At 39.5% G+C, this 18,721-nt stretch overlaps 1 protein-coding gene across 6 annotated transcripts in view; it reads left to right on the top strand.

The window, feature by feature from the left end:
- SNTG1 (syntrophin gamma 1) overlaps positions 1 to 18,721 on the top strand; it is a 476,492-nt gene that overhangs the window by 426,878 nt on the left and 30,893 nt on the right. For all 6 annotated transcript variants that reach the window (XM_067712365.1, XM_067712364.1, XM_067712363.1 and 3 more), the window contains 2 exons: positions 11,195 to 11,347; positions 15,851 to 15,943. In XM_067712365.1, the coding sequence (XP_067568466.1) occupies positions 11,195 to 11,347; positions 15,851 to 15,943 (246 nt within the window). The remainder of the gene's footprint in view (positions 1 to 11,194; positions 11,348 to 15,850; positions 15,944 to 18,721) is intronic.

Below are 18,721 nucleotides of genomic sequence, written 5' to 3'. Positions count from 1 at the left end.
TTAATCTACCGATTCAAGCACCATGAACCCAACAGTGTTCTCCTGATGTGCTCACGTAGAATGTGCACATCATGTCAGGGATCCTGGTATAACCAGATCTTAATGGGCTTGGGCTTCTTGACTTGGGGACGAAAAGCTGGTGAACGAAGGTTGGTGAACACACGGTGTAAAATTACGTGATTGTGTTCCAAGCACTGCAAAGAGACTCAGTTTCCTCACCGGACTGTGAAGTGTTGCCCTTATGAGGCTCCAGAGCCAGCCCCTCTCTGCTGGGCGAGGCTCGAGGCCCATGTGCACTGGAAGGTGAGGGAGAGCGGCAGAGGGGGACACGGGCAGAGGACGGCAGTCGCTCTGTCCACCACTTCCGCCCACGCCCCCCAGCCCGCCTCTCGGGCTTGTCTCCCTTTGTTCACCAGCCTTCCGTTTGACCTCTGGTCCTCGCGGGCAGCACCCCGGGCCCTGGTCACACGGAAGCAAAGGCTGCAACACAGCAGGGAGACTGAAGGCACGTGCTCACAGCTCCGCCCAGCTCGGTCCCCCTGACAGTAGATGCCCTGCAGTGGAGAGACCTCCCATCTGCACTGGGTTTCTGTCTGAAGGACCCTAAGGACAGGACATGCACACACAGTATGATAAAATTCAACACATATTTAAGCGTCATTCTGTTTGGTTTATCTTCTCCCCTATACTGCTGTTTTTCCGGGGAAGTGCTTTCAAATACACAGAAGTCATAGCTAGCCATCTAAACAAAAGATAAATTGACACAGAATGTATTTATTAATTGATCTGATAATTTGGGAGCTAATACAACACATGCTGTATAATAGATCACTTGTAACGCGTAAACTAAGATTTCATCAAATTTGATTGCAGAAATTAAACTTATTTTGGACAGAAGAGTACCTGTATGCTTTGTATTTATGTAAAATCAGAGTTATAAACGTCCTGTGATTGTATTTTATTTGTGTAGGAACATAAAGTGAGTCAATGAACATTATAAAGCATATAGGTTTTTAAAAGTCAGTCATGGAAAAGAATTACATACAAAAGGAGAGAAGGGTATTTTCATTCCAGCCATAAGTGATGGCTCTGAGTTGTACCGTGCTCCATTATTTTTATAATGTCTATTTTCCAACAATGTTATGTATATTAAAGCATATTTCATTAGTGTATATATGTGTGTATGTATGCGGCATTTTATATAGTTTTAAATTATTCATTGTTATATATACTTATGTATACCACATAACCTATTTTCTATTCAACAGAAATGTGTAAAAATGACAATACTCTTATTTTTGTATGCATGAAAGGAAACTTATTCTTGAAATATGTTGGTTTTTGGGGGGTTTTTTGTTTTTCTTTTTTTTGCGGTAGGCGTTGCGGAGCACAGGCTCCGGACGCGCAGGCTCAGCGGCCATGGCTCACGGGCCCAGCCGCTCCGCGGCATGTGGGATCTTCCCGGACCGGGGCACGAACCCGTGTCCCCTGCATAGGCAGGCGGACTCTCAACCACTGCGCCACCAGGGAAGCCCTTGAAATATGTTTTGATGGTTGTACTACTAGGTAGAAAAATGGGCGGGGACCCAAAGTGACTCAGAAGGATCCAGTACAGCTAACGGTCCTTCATGGAACCTCACTTTCTTCCCAATCAATTGCCAGTCGCATTGCTTTCGATGCCATTTTTACACCAATAATTATGAACCTATTCAGAACTCTGCCCTGCAACCCACCTCATGTCTTTATTGCCAGCTGGACGCTCCATGTGGGCGTCTGACCCACATCTCCCAGGGGACGTGCCCCCGCTCCAGACACCCCCTCGCCGGCGGCCTGACCCACCCGCCATTCACGTCCAAGAACTCAGGCACCGACCTCCAGTCTGTCTGTCACACCTGGCACCTCAGCAGATGCATCCCACCCGTCTCCACGACGCCATCACCCTCGCGCCTCCCCGCGTTAGTCTTACCGTTTCTCACGCATCTTCCTGCCTTAAAACTTGCCCCCGTTAGCGTTCAGTTCGAAGCGAAGCAACATCCAGAGTTTTCAGGCACCTGCAGGGGGCCGCGGCCCGGACCACCACCCTCTGCACAGCCACCCGCCGCCCGCCCCACTTCCTCCGTCCTGCGCTGGCTCACGGCAGCCGTCCCAGATATCCCAAATACTAGTTTACTCTCTCCCTTCATGCCTGCCCTCAAATGTCACCTCCTTGAAGAGCCCTTTCTTATCATTCTGTATAAATGGCACGGCCCCTGGGGCTGGCACCCCGCAAAGCGCTAACAGGCTTTCCCGACATCTGACCTGTTAGGAATAAGCATTTCCTTGTTTGCGCTCTGATTTGTCTCATCCCCGCTCAAAACAAGTCTCCGTGAGACAGAGGTGCTCAGTGCTTGGCACACAGCAGGCGTGCAGAACTTTCCTGGGTGAACATCAACTGAGCACCCACCATGGGCACTGCCCTGGGCCAAGATAAAATGCTTTCTGAGGTTGCAGGGGGTATGTGCAATCTGGAACGCCACCCGAAAATGTTTCCACAGTTGAAAGTTATTATTACTTGTTTAAAAAGAAGTATCACTAGAAAAAAGAGACGAAAAGACAGCATCTAATGGTCCTGGATGTAAACAGCATTCAGTTTCATCCTGAGTTGTTCTTTAGCGAATGACCCAGGAGCCAGGCCGGAGATGATACCATCTGTATCATGAGTACTAATTGGGCAGTTTGGCCCCCAGGCCTCCCCTTCATCTGACTAAATGTGCAGGGTTAATTGAACACATTGTATGAGAGGCTTGCTGGCCAGATACCACTTCTCACAGTTATCTTCACTTCTTAAATCTCCACAGACACGGCTCTCAAACAGGATCCTGGGGTACATAAACAGAGGTGTGATTTTAGGTGACACAAGGAACCCCCTTTATGTCTCATGCCAGTCAGATCCGACGAGTCCATCCTGGCTAGCTGGCATCTGTTACTACTCGAGGGATTAGGAAAAAGTTGGTAAGTTTCAGTGGAGAGATACTAAGATCATTAAATAGCTAAGGCACGGTACCCCCGAGGAAAGGTAAAATAGTTCGCTTCACTTGGTTTCATAAAGAGAAAGCCGAAAGGCGGCTTGATAATTGTCCTCAAGGATACAAAAGGTTACTTTTTAAGAAGTGGTGACCACTTGTTTTCAATCGCATCTGAAGAGAGATTAAGAATAAATTAGTGTACGCTGCAGTGTGAGGGCTCCTGTTTTCAGGAAAGGAAAATTAGGAGATTGAAGAACAGTCTTCACATACCAAGTATTAAAGGCTGAGAATTAGAGTTTCATTCTTTGGAAATACTTACAGGTGGCACTGTTTGGATTATTTCTTAAAGGCAGGACCAAATGACCAGCCACAATTCCTCCTGACCCTTAATGTCCACATCTGTAGGAACAACTAGTACGTTTCTCAGACGCCCCACACTGGACAGCCTGTTCTCCTAAAAGCCATCTGGTCTGTGGATTTCAAAGCATGGATTTGAGGATTTTTTTTTTAGTATGATGTAATTATCCTCAGAACTAGAATATTAGGATTGAAATCTGAAAGATGAATCTCGTAACTATTAACTAAAACCATTCATCTCCATAGGCGATACGGAAAGTCAACCCTGAATACTATTGTAAGAAATTAATGTTATTGTTTTATGTGTCTCTGGTTTGTTTGTTTTCTGGTGCTAGTTGTGCCAATTTATCGTAGTGACGCTTCTATTTGTTTCAATAATAATGTCTTTGGGAAAATGCTGATATCAATCAATAATGAAAACTGATTAAAGGATATTAAATAAGAAGTCAAAAATGCAAAGCAGATACAAGGGTAAAAGTTTCTTTTAATAATTATATTTTGTTTATATGCCATATACTTTTTAAACGCATTACCATATAAGAAAGCACTTTTCCCTTTGAAGGTACACAGCATTTTTCCACATGGCCTGGTTGGCTTTACTGAAACTCTTCTTTTTTTTAAGTAGGGTTTTCCTTTCTGTTTCCTGTCAAAAGCTAAAGCTAGCACATTTTAAGCTAGTGAAGGAGCGTAAACCAGGCTGTGTGGATAGACTGAAACACGGGGATCCTTATCAAGGCTGTGACAGAGGGTGGGTTAGAGTACAGGGCCTCAGCTGGGTCAGTATATCCCACAGCCCCCGCCTAGAGCCCTGGACAAACAGCCTTGGCTTTGCTCAGAGATTAGTGTAGTTGTGTGTGAATCAGGTAAATTCCATGCCAGATGGGACACTGCTTGGGAGAAAGTTATTCTCTTAAACTATCACTCTCCTAGGGTCCTGGCGGAATGCATTCCAAACTCACATTTCTAAGCCACTCCCCCCCATAGATTTCTGAAACTAAGAATTCTAATCTTAGAACATGTGTTCTAATGCCAACAGTAAAAAAAAATTGTGAATGGCAGGTATATATTTTTTAACATCTTTATTGGGGTATATTGCTTTATAACGGTGTGTTAGTTTCTGCTTTATAACAAAGTGAATCAGCTATACGTATACCTATATCCCTACATCCCTTCCCTCTTGCGTCTCCCTCCCACCCCTCTATGTGGCCACAAAGCACCAAGCAGATCTCCCTGTGCTATGTGGCTGCTTCCCACTAGTGTTCGACTTTACATTTGGTGGTGTGTATATGTCCATGCCACTCTCTCACTTCACCCCAGCTTACCCTTCCCCCTCCCTGTGTCCTCAAGTCCACTCTCTACATCTGCGTATTTATTCCTGTCCTGCCCCTAGGTTCGTCAGAACTTTTTTTTTTTAGATTCCATATATATGTGTTAGCATACAGTATTTGTTTTTCTCTTTCTGACTTACTTCACTCTGTATGACAGACTCTCACTCTATCTACCTCACTACAAATAACTCAATTTTTTCTTTTTATGGCTGAGTAATATTCCATCGTATATATGTGCCACATCTTCTTTATCCATTCATCTGTCGATGGACACTTAGGTTGCTTCCAGGTCCTGGCTTTTGTAAAGAGAACTGCAATGAACATTGTGGTACATGACTCTTTTTGAATTATAGTTTTCTCAGGGTATATGCCCAGTAGTGGGATTGCTGGGTCGTATGCTAGTTCTATTTTTAGTTTTTTTAAGGAACCTCCATACTGTTCTGCATAGTGGCTATATCAATTTACAGTCCCACCAACAGTGCAAGAAGGTTCCTTTTTCCCCACACCCTCTCCAGCATTTATTGTTTGTAGATTTTTTGATGATGGCCATTCTGACTGGTGTGAGATGATACCTCATTGTAGTTTTGATTTGCATTTCCCTAATGATTAATGATGTTGAGCATTCTTTCATGTGTTTGTTGGCAATCTGTATATCTTCTTTGGAGAAATGTCTATTCAGGTCTTCTGCCCATTTTTGGATTGGGTTGTTTGTTTTTTTGATATTGAGCTGCATGAGCTGCTTGTAAATTTTGGAGATTAATGCTTTGTTAGTTGCTTCACTTGCAAATGTCTCTCCCATTCTGAGGGTTGTCTTTTCATCTTGTTGATGGTTTCCTTTGCTGTGCAAAAGCTTTTAAGTTTCATTAGGTCCCATTTGTTTATTTTTGTTTTTATTTCCATTTCTCTAGGAGGTGGGAGGTGGTTCAAAAAGGACCTTGCTGTGATTTATGTCATAGAGTGTTCTGCCTATGTTTTCCTCTAAGAGTCTGATAGTGTCTGGCCTTACATTTAGGTCTTTCATCCATTTTGAGTTTATTTTTGTGTATGGTGTTAGGGGGTGTTCTAATTTCATTCTTTTACATGTAGCTGTCCAGTTTTCTCAGCACCACATATTGAAGATGCTGTCTTTTCTCCAGTGTATATTCTTGCCTCCTTTATCAAAGATAAGGTGACCATATGTGCATGGGTTTATCTCTGGGCTTTCTATCCTATTCCATTGATCTATATTTCTGTTTTTGTGCCAGTATCATACTGTCTTGATTACTGTAGCTTTGTAGTATAGTCTGAAGTCAGGGAGCCTGATTCCTCCAGCTCCATTTTTCTTTCTCAAGATTGCATTGGCTATTCAGGGTCTTTTTTGCTTCCATACAAATTGTGAAATGTTTTGTTCTAGTTCTGTGAAAAATGCCATTGATAGTTTGATAGGGATTGCATTGAATCTGTAGATTGCTTTGGGTAGTATAGTCATTTTCACAATGTTGATTCTTCCAATCCAAGAATATAGTATATCTCTCCATCTGTTGGTATCATCTTTAATTTCTTTCATCAGTGTCTTATAGTTTTCTGCATACAGGTCTTTTGTCTCCTTAGGTAGGTTTATTCCTAGGTATTTTATTCTTTTTGTTGCAGTAGTAGATGGGAGTGTTTCCTTAATTTCTCTTTCAGATTTTTCATCATTAGTGTATAGGAATGCAAGAGATTTCTGTGTGTTAATTTTGTATCTTGGTACTTTACCAAATTCATTGATTAGTTCTAGTAGTTTTCTGGTAGCACATTTAGGATCCTTTATGTATAGTATCATGTCATCTTCAAACAGTGACAGTTTTACTTCTTGTTTTCTGATTTGGATTCCTTCTATTTCTTTTTCTTCTCTGATTGCTATGGCTAAAACTTCCAAAACTATGTTGAATAATAGTGGTGAGAGGGGGCAGTCTTGTCTTGTCCCTGATCTTAGTGGAAATGGTTTCAGTTTTTCACCATTGAGAACAATGTTGCCTGTGGGTTTGTTATATATGGCCTTTATTATGTTGAGGTAACTTCCCTCTATGCCTACCTTTCTGGAGGGTTTTTATCATAAATGTGTGTTGAATTTTGTAAAAAGCTTTTTCTGCATCTATTGAGTTGATCATGTTTTTTATTCTTCAATTTGTTAATATGGTGTATCACATTGATTGATTTGCATATATTGAAGAATCCTTGCATTCCTGGAATAAACCCCACTTGATCATGATATATGATCCTTTTAATGTGCTGTTGGATTCTGTTTGCTAGTATTTTGTTGAGGATTTTTGCATCTATGTTCATCAGTGATATTGGCCTGTAGGTTTCTTTCTTTGTGACATCTCTGTCTGGTTTTGGTATCAGGGGGATGTTAGCCTTGTAGAATGAGTTTTGGAGTGTTCCTCCCTCTGCTATTTTTTGGAAGAGTTTGAGAAAGATGGGTGCTAGCTCTTTGCTAAATGTTTGATAGAATTTGCCTATGAAGCCATCTGGTCCTGGGCTTTTGTTTGTTGGAAGATTTCTAATCACAGTCTCAATTTCAGTGCTTGTGATTGGTCTGTATATATTTTCTATTTCTTCCTGGTTCAGTCTTAGAAGGTTGTGCTTTTCTAAGAATGTGTCCATTTCTTCCAGCTTGTCCATTTTATTGGCATATAGTTGCTTTTAGTAATATCTCATGATCCTTTTATTTCTGCAGTGTCAGTTGTTACTTCTCCTTTTTCATTTCTAATTCTGTTGATTTGAGTCTTATCCCTTTTTTCCTTGATGAGTCTAGCTAATAGTTTATCGATTTTGTTTATCTTATCAAAGAACCACCTTTTAGTTTTATTGATCTTTGCTATCATTTCCTTCATTTCTTTTTCATTTATTTCTGATCTGTTCTTTATGATTTCTTTCCTTCTGCTAACTTTGGGGTTTTTTGTTCTTCTTTCTCTAATTGCTTTAGGTGTAAGGTTAGGTTGTTTATTTGAGATGTTTGTCATTTCTTGAGGTGGGATTGTATTGCTATAAACTTCCTTCTTAGAACTGCTTTTGCTGTATCCCGTAGGTTTTGGGTCTTCGTGTTTTCATTGTCATTTTTCTCTAGGTAGTTTTTGATTTCCTCTTTGATTTCTTTAGTGATCTCTTGGTTATTTAGTAGGGTATTGTTTAGCCTCCATGTGTTTGTATTTTTGACAGATATTTTCCTGTAATTGATATCTAGTCTCATAGTGTTGGGGTCAGAAAAAATATTTGATATGATTTCGATTTTCTTAAATTTACCAAGGCTTGATTTGTGACCCAAGATATGATCTATCCTGGAAAATGTTCCATGAGCACTTGAGAAGAAAGTGTATTCTGCTGGTTTTGGATGGAATGTCCTATAAATATTCATTAAATCCATCTTGTTTAATGTGTCATTTAAAGCTCGTGTTTCCTTATTTATTTTCATTTTGGATGATCTGTCCATTGGTGAAAGTGTGGTGTTAAAGTCCCCTACAATTATTGTGTTACTGTCAATTTTCCCTTTTATGGCTGTTAGCATTTGCTTTAGGTATTGAGGTACTCCTATGTTGGGTGCATAAATATTTATAATTGTTATATGCTCTTCTTGGATTGATCCCTTGATTGTTATGTAGAGTTCTTCATCATCTCTTGTAACAGTCTTTATTTTAAAGTCAATTTTGTCTGTTATGATAATTGCTACCCCAGCTTTCTTTAGATTTCCATTTGCATGGAATATCTTTCTCCACCCTCACTTTCAGTCTGTATGTGTCCCTAGGTCTTAAGTGGTCTCTTGTAGACAGCATATATACAGGTCTTGCTTTTGTATCCATTCAGCCAATCTATGTCTTTTGGTTGGAGCATTTAATCCACTTACATTTAAGGTAATTATCGATATGTATGTTCCTATTACCATTTTCTTAATTGTTTTGGGTTTTTTATTGTAGGTCTTTTTCTTCTCAGGTGTTTCCTGTCTAGTAAAGTTCCTTTAGCATTTGTTGTAAAGCTGGTTTGGTGGTGCTGAATTCTCTTAGCTTTTGCTTGTCTGTAAAGGTTTTCATTTCTCTGTGGAATCTGAATGAGATCCTTGCTGGGTAGAGTTATCTTGGTTGTAGTTTTTTTCCCTTTGATCACTTTAAATATGTCCTGCCACTCCCTTCTGGCTTGCAGAGTTTCTGCTGAAAGATCAGCTGTTAACCTTATGTGGATTCCCTTATATGTTATTTGTTGCTTTTCCCTTAGGTGTATATATTTTTTAACACATTTTACCTTTAATTCTAGGATCTCTGAATTTTTAGAATATGTTTTTGTTTAAGTCACTTGATCTTTGTAAGTCTTAATTTTCTCAGAAATAGAATTCATAATGGCTAATGTCTGTAAGAGCATTTTGTAGTATATGTGATGTGCTGGGACAGGATTCACACACCCGTCTGGGCACACACACACACACACACACACACACAATGCCTAAAGAAGGGCACGAAAGTCAAACTTGCCTGCATAATAAACATTCAGACAAGCATGTTTCTTTTTCAGTGTGAATACTGTTCGTTAATTTTATTAGAAAAGGAGCCTTTCTGACTCTCCTGCTACAGCCTGCATTCCACCATAAGTGGTATCACAGGTTTGTGTGTGTTTGTGTGTGTGTGTGTGTGTGTGTGTGTGTGTGTGTGTACTGGAACGTAATTTGGACCTGGAGTCTGATCCAATCCAGTTTTGTAGTAATAGTCAATATTAGTTATGGTGATATTGTGATTAATAATGATACTGTGTGAAAAAAAATAATGATACTGTGTGATATTAGTGATTAATGGAGCACTTAATATACATGTCACTTTTCTAAGCAATATGTAAATATATCAACTAATTTCATCTTTATAAGAAATTCAGGCAGGTATATCATCCTCTTTTAAGAAACACCTGCACTGATTCTAGGAGAAGCAGAAATAAGAGGCAGAACTGACATCTGAACTTGGGCTGAGTGACTCCCAAATGATCTGATCTGAGTCACTAGGGCCAAGCAGCTTCTAAAATGGGGACCAACACATCCAAGACCTATTTCCCTCTTCAGGGAAAGGAAGATTATAGCCTATTTTCATGGATTATTGTAAAGATTAATTTAGAGACTGTATCTGAGGAATATGCTTCATGTTTTCTCTGAAATTTGCCATTATGTCCATTTATATCAGGGATTCCAGTTTCCCAGGGAAAAGGAGCAAATTTAAACTTTTATTCCTTCTTTTCCCAGATGAGGCAACTAAAATCCTCCAAAATGAATTGACTTACATTATACAGCGTGTTCACTTGGATTGATTGTAATTGATTTTTTAATATCTAAAATACCTTGAGTTTTCTTTTAAATTAATTTAAAAATAATAGTTGTAAGTATTTACTTCGGTTACTTTTTTCAGAAGTTGAAATTTTTACTCTTCAGATCATGAGATTTACCTGTGAACCTATGAGTAATAATTTAAAGGCCAGATGAGTTTGAAAATAGTTACTCTGGCAGATATTCAGTGACATTTCACTAGAAAAGTAATTTTAATACCTTGATATCTGCCATAGCTATAAAAATGGAAATACTAACATTCATGTATATTACCTTCACCTACTTTTCCTGTATTTCTAGATAGCACAAAAAAGTCAAAGTTACGTAATTATTGAGTTAATATAATTTAAAATGCAAGCTATTTTTCCACATTGGTCATATTGGCTGAATAAGACATGAATATCCTTTTCATTCTGTGACGTATGGAATCAGGTTTATAGTATTCTGAGTCATTGCCCCAACTTTCTCTTTTACAATTTTTCCTCAATTCCTAGCTGCATTCTTTTTACCTTTTAACATCTCTGAAGTTGCTACACATACAGATGTGTGAACACATTAGTTGAAAACTTCTAGTAAGACCAAGAAATGGCCACATCAGAGTCTTCTTGACTTAATGAAATACAGTTACATAAGTAAGGTAAATGTGTATTTTTTTAAAAGCAATAAAATTTCTGAGACATGTTAGACACAGTTTTTTCATATCTCATGTAGAAGAATATTCCTATGATAGTTTAAGGGTTATAGAAATCCACTCAATATAAGAGACCATGCTTATGAAGCTCTTTAAATTTGCAAATACATTAATAAGTATTGCTTAATTTCATCATCTTCACAGCTCTGTAAGGAAAAAGAGAAATTGTGTGTTATCCATCTGTACAGTAAGGAATTGAATCTCAAGCATTCAATGCTTTGGTAGTTACCTTGCTAGTAAGAGATGAAGCCAGAAATCCTAATTTCTATCTTATGGACATGCCTCAGTGTCAATTCAAAGAAGAAGTGTTTCCATTATAGACTTTGAGGCCTGGAAATTGTCTGCTGTGACCACTTGAATGAAGAATTAGTGCTGTCATAGAGTGTAATCTTTGTCACTGCAGCATCCCCGCCACCCACTGGTCAGCACTGATCCAGGTGTGGCCCTGTCAGAGTAGAACTGATGTGTGCCAGCCTGTGTAACTCCAGATTTTCATCAGGACAGCGACCTGCTGGACCGGCGGAAACACTGCTTCACCGTGCAGTCCGAATCTGGGGAGGACCTCTACTTCTCCGTGGAATTAGACTCTGACCTCGCCCAGTGGGAAAGAGCCTTCCAAACAGCAACCTTTCTGGAAGTGGAACGGATACAGGTGAGAGTCTGTGGAATCGCAGGACCTGTGACCCCCAAAGATGCATGACCACTCCCCTAGAATTCTAATATAAATTCAAAGGAGCATAAAAATGCAGTTCTGTGAGTCCTGACCTTCTCAAATGTTCAATAAGTAGCCATTGTTATTAAATGAAGTGCAACACGGCTCTGAAAAACGTTTTAATTTTCCTACAACTTGATCTTTCTAGGCTATTTCCTACCACGCATCAAAAACATATTTCTAACTTTAATTAGAATCTGCTCTACCTTAAATCTAAAGTAGAAAATGCTCTTATTTTAATTAATCGTTTACAAAGCCATTTCCTGGTCTCCAGTCACAGCCACCTAATTTCCAGCCTGAACGACTTCATTCACTCACAAGGCTCTTTCTTGCTAGAAAGACTTCTCTTCATCTCTACCCTTCAAAACGACAGGGAATTTGAAGCTTTTCTCAGAGGTCCCATCATCCAGGACAATTTTGCTAACCCCCAGTCAGCCCTGCCCTTTGCCCCCATTGCCCCTTCCACGTGAGTCCTGTTCAAACTCGCCCCTGCCGAACAGTCTCTTAATCTGTTTCCTTAGGTGTCCCCATGCTGTGCTTGTGTTGGAGTGATGAGTGCTGGTCATCCCCGCACTGAGTTGTGGGTTTCCAGGGATTCTTTTATTCCTCTACCGACTGAAGTATAGTGCATTTTGTACATCATGAGTAATCGGCAGAAGTTTGTTAAACTTTATCTCTTAACTGTGAAGTCATATCTAGACCAAATGTCATAAACCTGTAGCCTGTACAACTCACAGGACCGTGGACGGGAACAGGCTCTGCAGCTGACCCCTAACTGACCCTTAACAGAGACCAAGGGCAAAACTGAACAGTTGTGATGCACTTGAGTCATAGAGCCGGGACCTAAATAGACACACGGACACAATTTTGAAAACAAGTGCATGATGATGACAGTACAGCATTATTATCCCGGGATTCCTGCCTGCAACGGGGGACTTGGATGCATAGTTGTTCAGTTATGTTGAACTGATATGTGACATGTATTAATTTCTTTCTTCTGACTACAAATTTCTATATTCAACCCATCAGGTCACACCAGTATGACATAACAATCAGGGGAAGGGAACAGGAGAAGGCTTGTTTTCACTTTTTTCATTGCTTAATTGACATTTTCTCATATTCTGCTGATCTGCATTACCTAAAAATGTTAAAGTAACTGAGAAATGTTGTTTCAACAATTTAGCTGTATAGAACCTCAATTCAGTAAATAGATATTTTAATATCAAAGTAGAAAGATGAAAAATACCTTAACTATTATTTTATTCCAAGTATCAACACTTAAGACCATTTTAAAGCATTGTATAAAGTTGTACAGGAGTTGACGTTTTTGTTATTTATTTTGATAGTTTTGGATTTTCCTAATTATCATTTCCCTAGAATATCACACTTCACTTGGAAACAAATACATGGTGATTTCTACCTGCTGGTTTCAATTTAAAATTTCATTTTAAGTCTCCTGATGTTTAGAAGTGAGATAGAGATAAAATTATATTGTTTCACTGTATTTTACTATTTTTTAAAATCTGGACCTCACATTCTCTAAACGTCCTGAGCAATGCTTTTCTTTGTACTAGCACCTTACGTATTCACAATACAAATTTGAGATGCATATGGTAAGTGAAGAGAAAAATATTTAATGTCTTTTTAGCTTTTGGTTGTTTTATAGATTTTATAATTTCCCCTTGTTTACTCTACCAGAAATCAGTAATCAACGACTGAACACTGTGGTTCTGTTATTTTCAAAATTCAAAGATGTGAATATATTTACATGAAGAAGTTTGTGGTTTACTTCTATGTTCCTAATATTTCCACTTCCACTAAAGTTGGTAAAAAAATAAAGAGAGGACATACTCCTATTGTGAAACAGGCATAAAAGTAGGAAATTAATAAACTAATACAATAAAAATTAATAAATTAATCTATTTTTATTTTGAAATTAGTTTTCATTAACAGGACTGCACCCTAACATTTTCTAGCTTCTAATCTATTCCTTTATCTATTTAAATATTTTCTGATCTCTAATGTACTTAATATTGATATAAATATATATGTATTTAAAGGATAATTCACTGAAAGCAGGTGTTTCTAATCATCCTACATTGTCATTTCAATTAACACCTTAAAATCTAGCCATACTTCCCAGGGTGACAGTAGAAAATGTAATGAACATTGAAACAGAAATATGACAATTTGCATGAATTACATCTTACATTCACCTAGAGTTAAGTACCAGAGTTAAGCCTAATTAATTTACTGTATTTTTAGTACCTTTATTTGTCCAATTTCTGAACAATTTTCCCAGAGTAAGTGAATAATACTGGTAAGGGACATATAATTGTTTTTTACACTAATTCAATATGAATTAATACAACCCTTTTAAAATAAGACTTTCTGTGAAGAAGTGGGTCCCATTCAAAACTTGATTTATTTTAATGTTATTATTTCAGACTCTTTCATTTTGCTTTATCCAGCTATAGACAGTTAGCTGTCATCCAAAAGGGCATGTAAAAAATCATTTTACGTTTGATGTATCTTCAAATATTGTGTAATAATATATAAAATTGTGCAAAATAATATATAATAATTATATATAATTGTGCAAAAATCTTTCAAAGTGTTTCTAGCTTGAAATTCCCTAAAAAGGACAATTTTTTTGCTTTTTTCTAACTATAATTCAATTTTATTATAAAATAAATATAGAAATTAAACAATAAACATTTCAATGTTAAAACATACAAATATACTCATTACATATGTTTATTAAGACTATAAATCATAGAATAAAACTTCAGTGGATCTCAAGTTATATCGTATCTGTTTCGATTTAATGATTATTGAAACAATGTAATTTAATTCATAATTCTGTTCTTAATGAGATAAATTGTAGTGTTCCATACTGAAGGTGTTTCCACCTGACATGTATTTTTTAAATAATGTCACTTGAAAATAGCAAGCAATTATGTCTCAATTGGAGAAAATGAGATGGCCTTGGCTATTCCTTAAGTTGATAGTAGTTTTAATAAAGTGGTAATGGGTGGGCGCAAGCACGGAAGGTAAGGTGTTCATGTGTTAAATAAAATTACACCCACAAATAAACTTACAAGGCCCATTAAGTTTGCTTTCTAATCTGCTTTTTTGAAAAACTTAACTCCAAATGAATAATCTGGCCTGGTTATAACTTTCCAATGCAGATTGGGCTTAAACACATGAATATAGCTTTTTGGTGGAGTCAACGTGATGCATTTAGCCATCGTTAGTCAGAATGAGATTCACTTAATGTACATTTATACACAGTATTATAAACACAAATATGACGTAAGGATTGGTATCGAACATTTGCTTGAGATAGGTTTCTCTCTTTCTCCCTCTCCCTCCCTCTCTCTCCCCTTTGTGAATTACAAATGTTTTTCTTGGGACTTCCCTGGCGGTCCAGTGGTTAAGACTTCACTCTCCAATGCAGGGGGTGTGGGTTCGATCTCTTGTTGGGGAGCTAAGATCCCACATGCCTCTTGGCCAAAACAACAGAACATAAAACAGAAGCAATATTGTAACAAATTCAATAAAGACTTTAAAAATAGTCCACATCAAAAAAGTCTTTAAAAAAAAGGTGTTTTTCTTGATTTGAATATCCCACTCCAGTTTGCAATTAAGTGCAAATAAAACTGGCCTATGGACATAAAAATGCATTGTTTCATATAAGCCCCAAGTGTGTATTTCTCATCTGTTATTCTTGTATTCCAGCATCTATATTTTACTAGTTTTCCCAAACTATTTATATAAGTAAAAGTGTAGTTTAATCTGATCTCAGTGCGAGCGATCATTAATTATTGATTTCGAAGAATCAATAGGCTTACACAAATAATAAGGGTAAATGCCTTTAGGACATAACTTGCACCACACTGATGAACATGTAGAGACTCTTAAGGTCAAGACATTTCTTCTATTTCTTGCTCTGATTATTAAATCTGTTTGTGTGCCTGAGAGCTCTCTTTTTAAGAATATCAATGAAATTGATATGCCAAGAATTTAAGTCATACCTTAATCTTTAATAATTCACTTTTAGCTTAATAAAAATGCAGTGATATTTAGCTACAGAATATAACAACTTAACATAATCTTGCCTACACCTAAAAATGTGTGTACAGTTTTATTGCCAGGATAGGGAAGGGCATCAGTGTGACACAAGGTAAAGACAAGGTCACCAGGGCAGGATTGGAAACTCAGCCCTGCATCCCCCGGGCCGGTCAACAACCACTCAGCCTGTGTTTTGTTGACGTTAGGATGTTGACAACACCAGGTTCCTTATACAGTTATTGCTGAAATAAAGTTAGCTGGTGTATGAGGAACTTATCACAGCGGTTGTGACACAGTCTGATATATGTGGACTATTAACCCTGACATTGGGTCAGTCACATGAAAGTAACAGTGTTTTGTTCCGCCCAGTGCAAGACCTATGCGTGTGTGCTGGAAAGTCATCTGATGGGGCTCACGATCGACTTCAGCATGGGCTTCATCTGCTTTGACGCTGCGACCAAGGTACTGTGCGTGGTCAGCTCGAGGGTGCGCGGCCTGGGTCCTAATCAAGGACGACTGGAATTGCTTCCAGCTCCTGTCAGCACTCTGACTGGTTATCAGGTGTTGGATTTAAGGTCCTCGTTTTTATTAATAGGAGATAAATTATGCCTTAATATGTTTATAGAAAAACAAGAGATTGAATTTTCATAAAACAAATGTGTTGCCAGAAAACATTATAACTATAAAAAGTGTATATATATGTACGATATAGACATATATGTCTATATATTATATATATTCTCTCTTACTAAAAGTATGGCCTCATAATGAAGGGAAATTTTCTTCTCTCAAAACAACTTTTTAAAAGTGTTCCTTTATTATTTTTCTGTGTCAACATCTCCAATATCAAAATGAGGAAACGTATTTTTTAGTTGTGTAGGTAATATGTTAGAATTATAGGATGGGGGAATTTCAGGGTTTGGAGGCCCCAAGCCAGGGAGGGTCACCTTGTGAACACTTGACTGTACTGTCTGATTGGGCACCTTAGTCTTCATAATCCATTCACGTCTTTAAGTGGACATTAATTTTTACAGTGCTTCAAGGTAAAATTTGAAAGGAAATTAATATGGCGTATATTCACACTTTTCATTTTTGAGAGTCTCTTCTGTGGCTTGGATAAGTTGAAGGACACTGATTTTGAGGATCTTCGATCTACTGTTTTTGCCAAGGACATATGACCTTCATGTACACACACAGTTCACAATATGTTTAATTTGACTTTTTCTAAAATGCATTTATATAGTTACAACATAATCATAATATAAATTCCATGGGTTAAACTTCCTTTTTGATTTACGTTTTTTATTCAATAATATTTCAACTCTTTCCTATCAAAGGTAGTTGTTAAAAATCCAGAAGGAAAATTCGAGAATATAAGAATGAACATTTTCTTGATGCACCTCCTACAAGAGTAGCACTCAGCACACATGTCTTTCCCTCCAGTCCTCCTGGGTCTCTGCTTCGTAGAGGTCCCTGTTCTCACGGCGCCTGGTGGAGGGGATGGACACAAAAGGGCTCATCTGAGGTTTGCTGGTTCTTAGCAAAGGGAGTTGTTCGGGGTGGAAGCGTGTAACGAGGGGAAGAGCGCCGGGCGGTACTCAGAGGAAGCTGCCTTCTCCTCGGAATCCGCAGTCACGGTCCGCTGACCAGGCAGGAGGTGACAGCGCTGGCAGGACCCGCGGGGCCACGTTCAGAGTGAAGCAGGCAGCACCGGATAGCAGGGGCCTTGGCCTTCGTGGCCGATGCGGCCCCCGCGCTGCTGGGTGGCACAGTGACAGCGCCTCCCTGCCTTAGAGCAGTAAGTGCTTACTCCTCCCATGGCTGGTTCCCTCAACCATCCCCCACCTGGCTCTGCTCCCCTTACCCCTGATTCCTGTGGAGCCAGGAGGTCAGCCCAGAATGTCCTTTTCTTGCCGGTGACACAGGCAGGACAGAGCAAGCCTTACCTGCAGTCCTTCTTCATGTGCCCCTGCTGCTAGGACACCTACAGGCTCCCACTGGTCACAGCAGGTCACATGGCTGAGGCCACACCAAGTCAGAGGGCAGAGCGCCCGGCCCACGGTGGCAGAGCACAGATCTGGGGTGATGAACCCAGGGCTGACACGCCACAGTGCCGAGGGCCACCAAAGCCGCCAGGACCTGATGGCAGAAGCATGATGCCGTCTGTGATGGCCTTGGCGCCTTGGGGAGGATGCTTCGGAGGGGAGAAGAGTGGAGGGGGGGCGGGGAGGTTATTGGGCGTGTGGCTTAGACCTGGGAGCTTGCAGAGCTGTAGGGACCTGAGTAACAAGGAGGACGAGGTGCCCTTAGCAGGGCTTGCAGAGAAGGGCGGAGCCTCTGACCCGGGCAGCTCTGGGGAATTATTCTCCTGAAAGTAGCCACAGAGGCGTCATTGGGTAGCTACTCTGTTTAAGGACCGGGCTCACTTTTCTAATACTGTGTGTCTCGCAGTAGTTCAGTGACTTTTCTAAGTTTCTTGGAAAACCCATTCCAGTGGCGTGTGCTCTAGCGCAGGACCCAGATATTATAAACAGACAACGTATGTCGCGGCCTTCAATGCCCGGGTGCATTTCTGGCAGCTGGTCTCCGCACCGTGCAGCCTCAGGACGGCCACTCCCCCGGGACACTTCTTGGTCTGGAACACAAACAAATTTCTGGCAGGCAGGTGTCAGCAGGTAACCGAGATAGAAAATTATTCCACGTTCACTGGGTGAACAGAATTTAGGCTCCACTGGGACCCCCGACATGGGACCCGTCCTCTGCAGACCACTCAGGCGCTGGACGTACAGGGGCCCTCACCCACCTTGAGTGACTCAGACTCTCCTCTTCAACCGCTTTTTAACCAAATCAGGATGATTTGACACAGAAAGACCATGCATCCCAAGGTAATTTGTTATATGTTGCTAATTTAATGAACATAATAGTTTTCAAGTGATGCCTTTTACATGTGAGTCAATTTCTAGAAAAATAGATTTCTTTGAATTGGGGAGTTTTTTCTTATACTTAGGGGGAAAAGGAAAATGATTGACTCACAGTAATAAAGTTCATAATTAAATGTTAGATATCAAATAGTCAAAGTGAAGAATTGGCACTGCTTCAAAAATAAAATGTGCAGGAACTTATGGTTAATTTAGCAGTTATTTCATAAACTGCTTCATCTCTGTAGTGGAGCAGCCTTCAGACAACCTGGAGGAGAATAGAGCAGTGATGGCTTATTATGCTGTACAGGTATATTGACTT

Source organism: Pseudorca crassidens, chromosome 17, assembly GCF_039906515.1.
Source record: "Pseudorca crassidens isolate mPseCra1 chromosome 17, mPseCra1.hap1, whole genome shotgun sequence".
NCBI classification, from domain to species: Eukaryota; Metazoa; Chordata; class Mammalia; order Artiodactyla; family Delphinidae; genus Pseudorca; species Pseudorca crassidens.
This window is presented reverse-complemented; position numbering and strand designations above follow the sequence as displayed.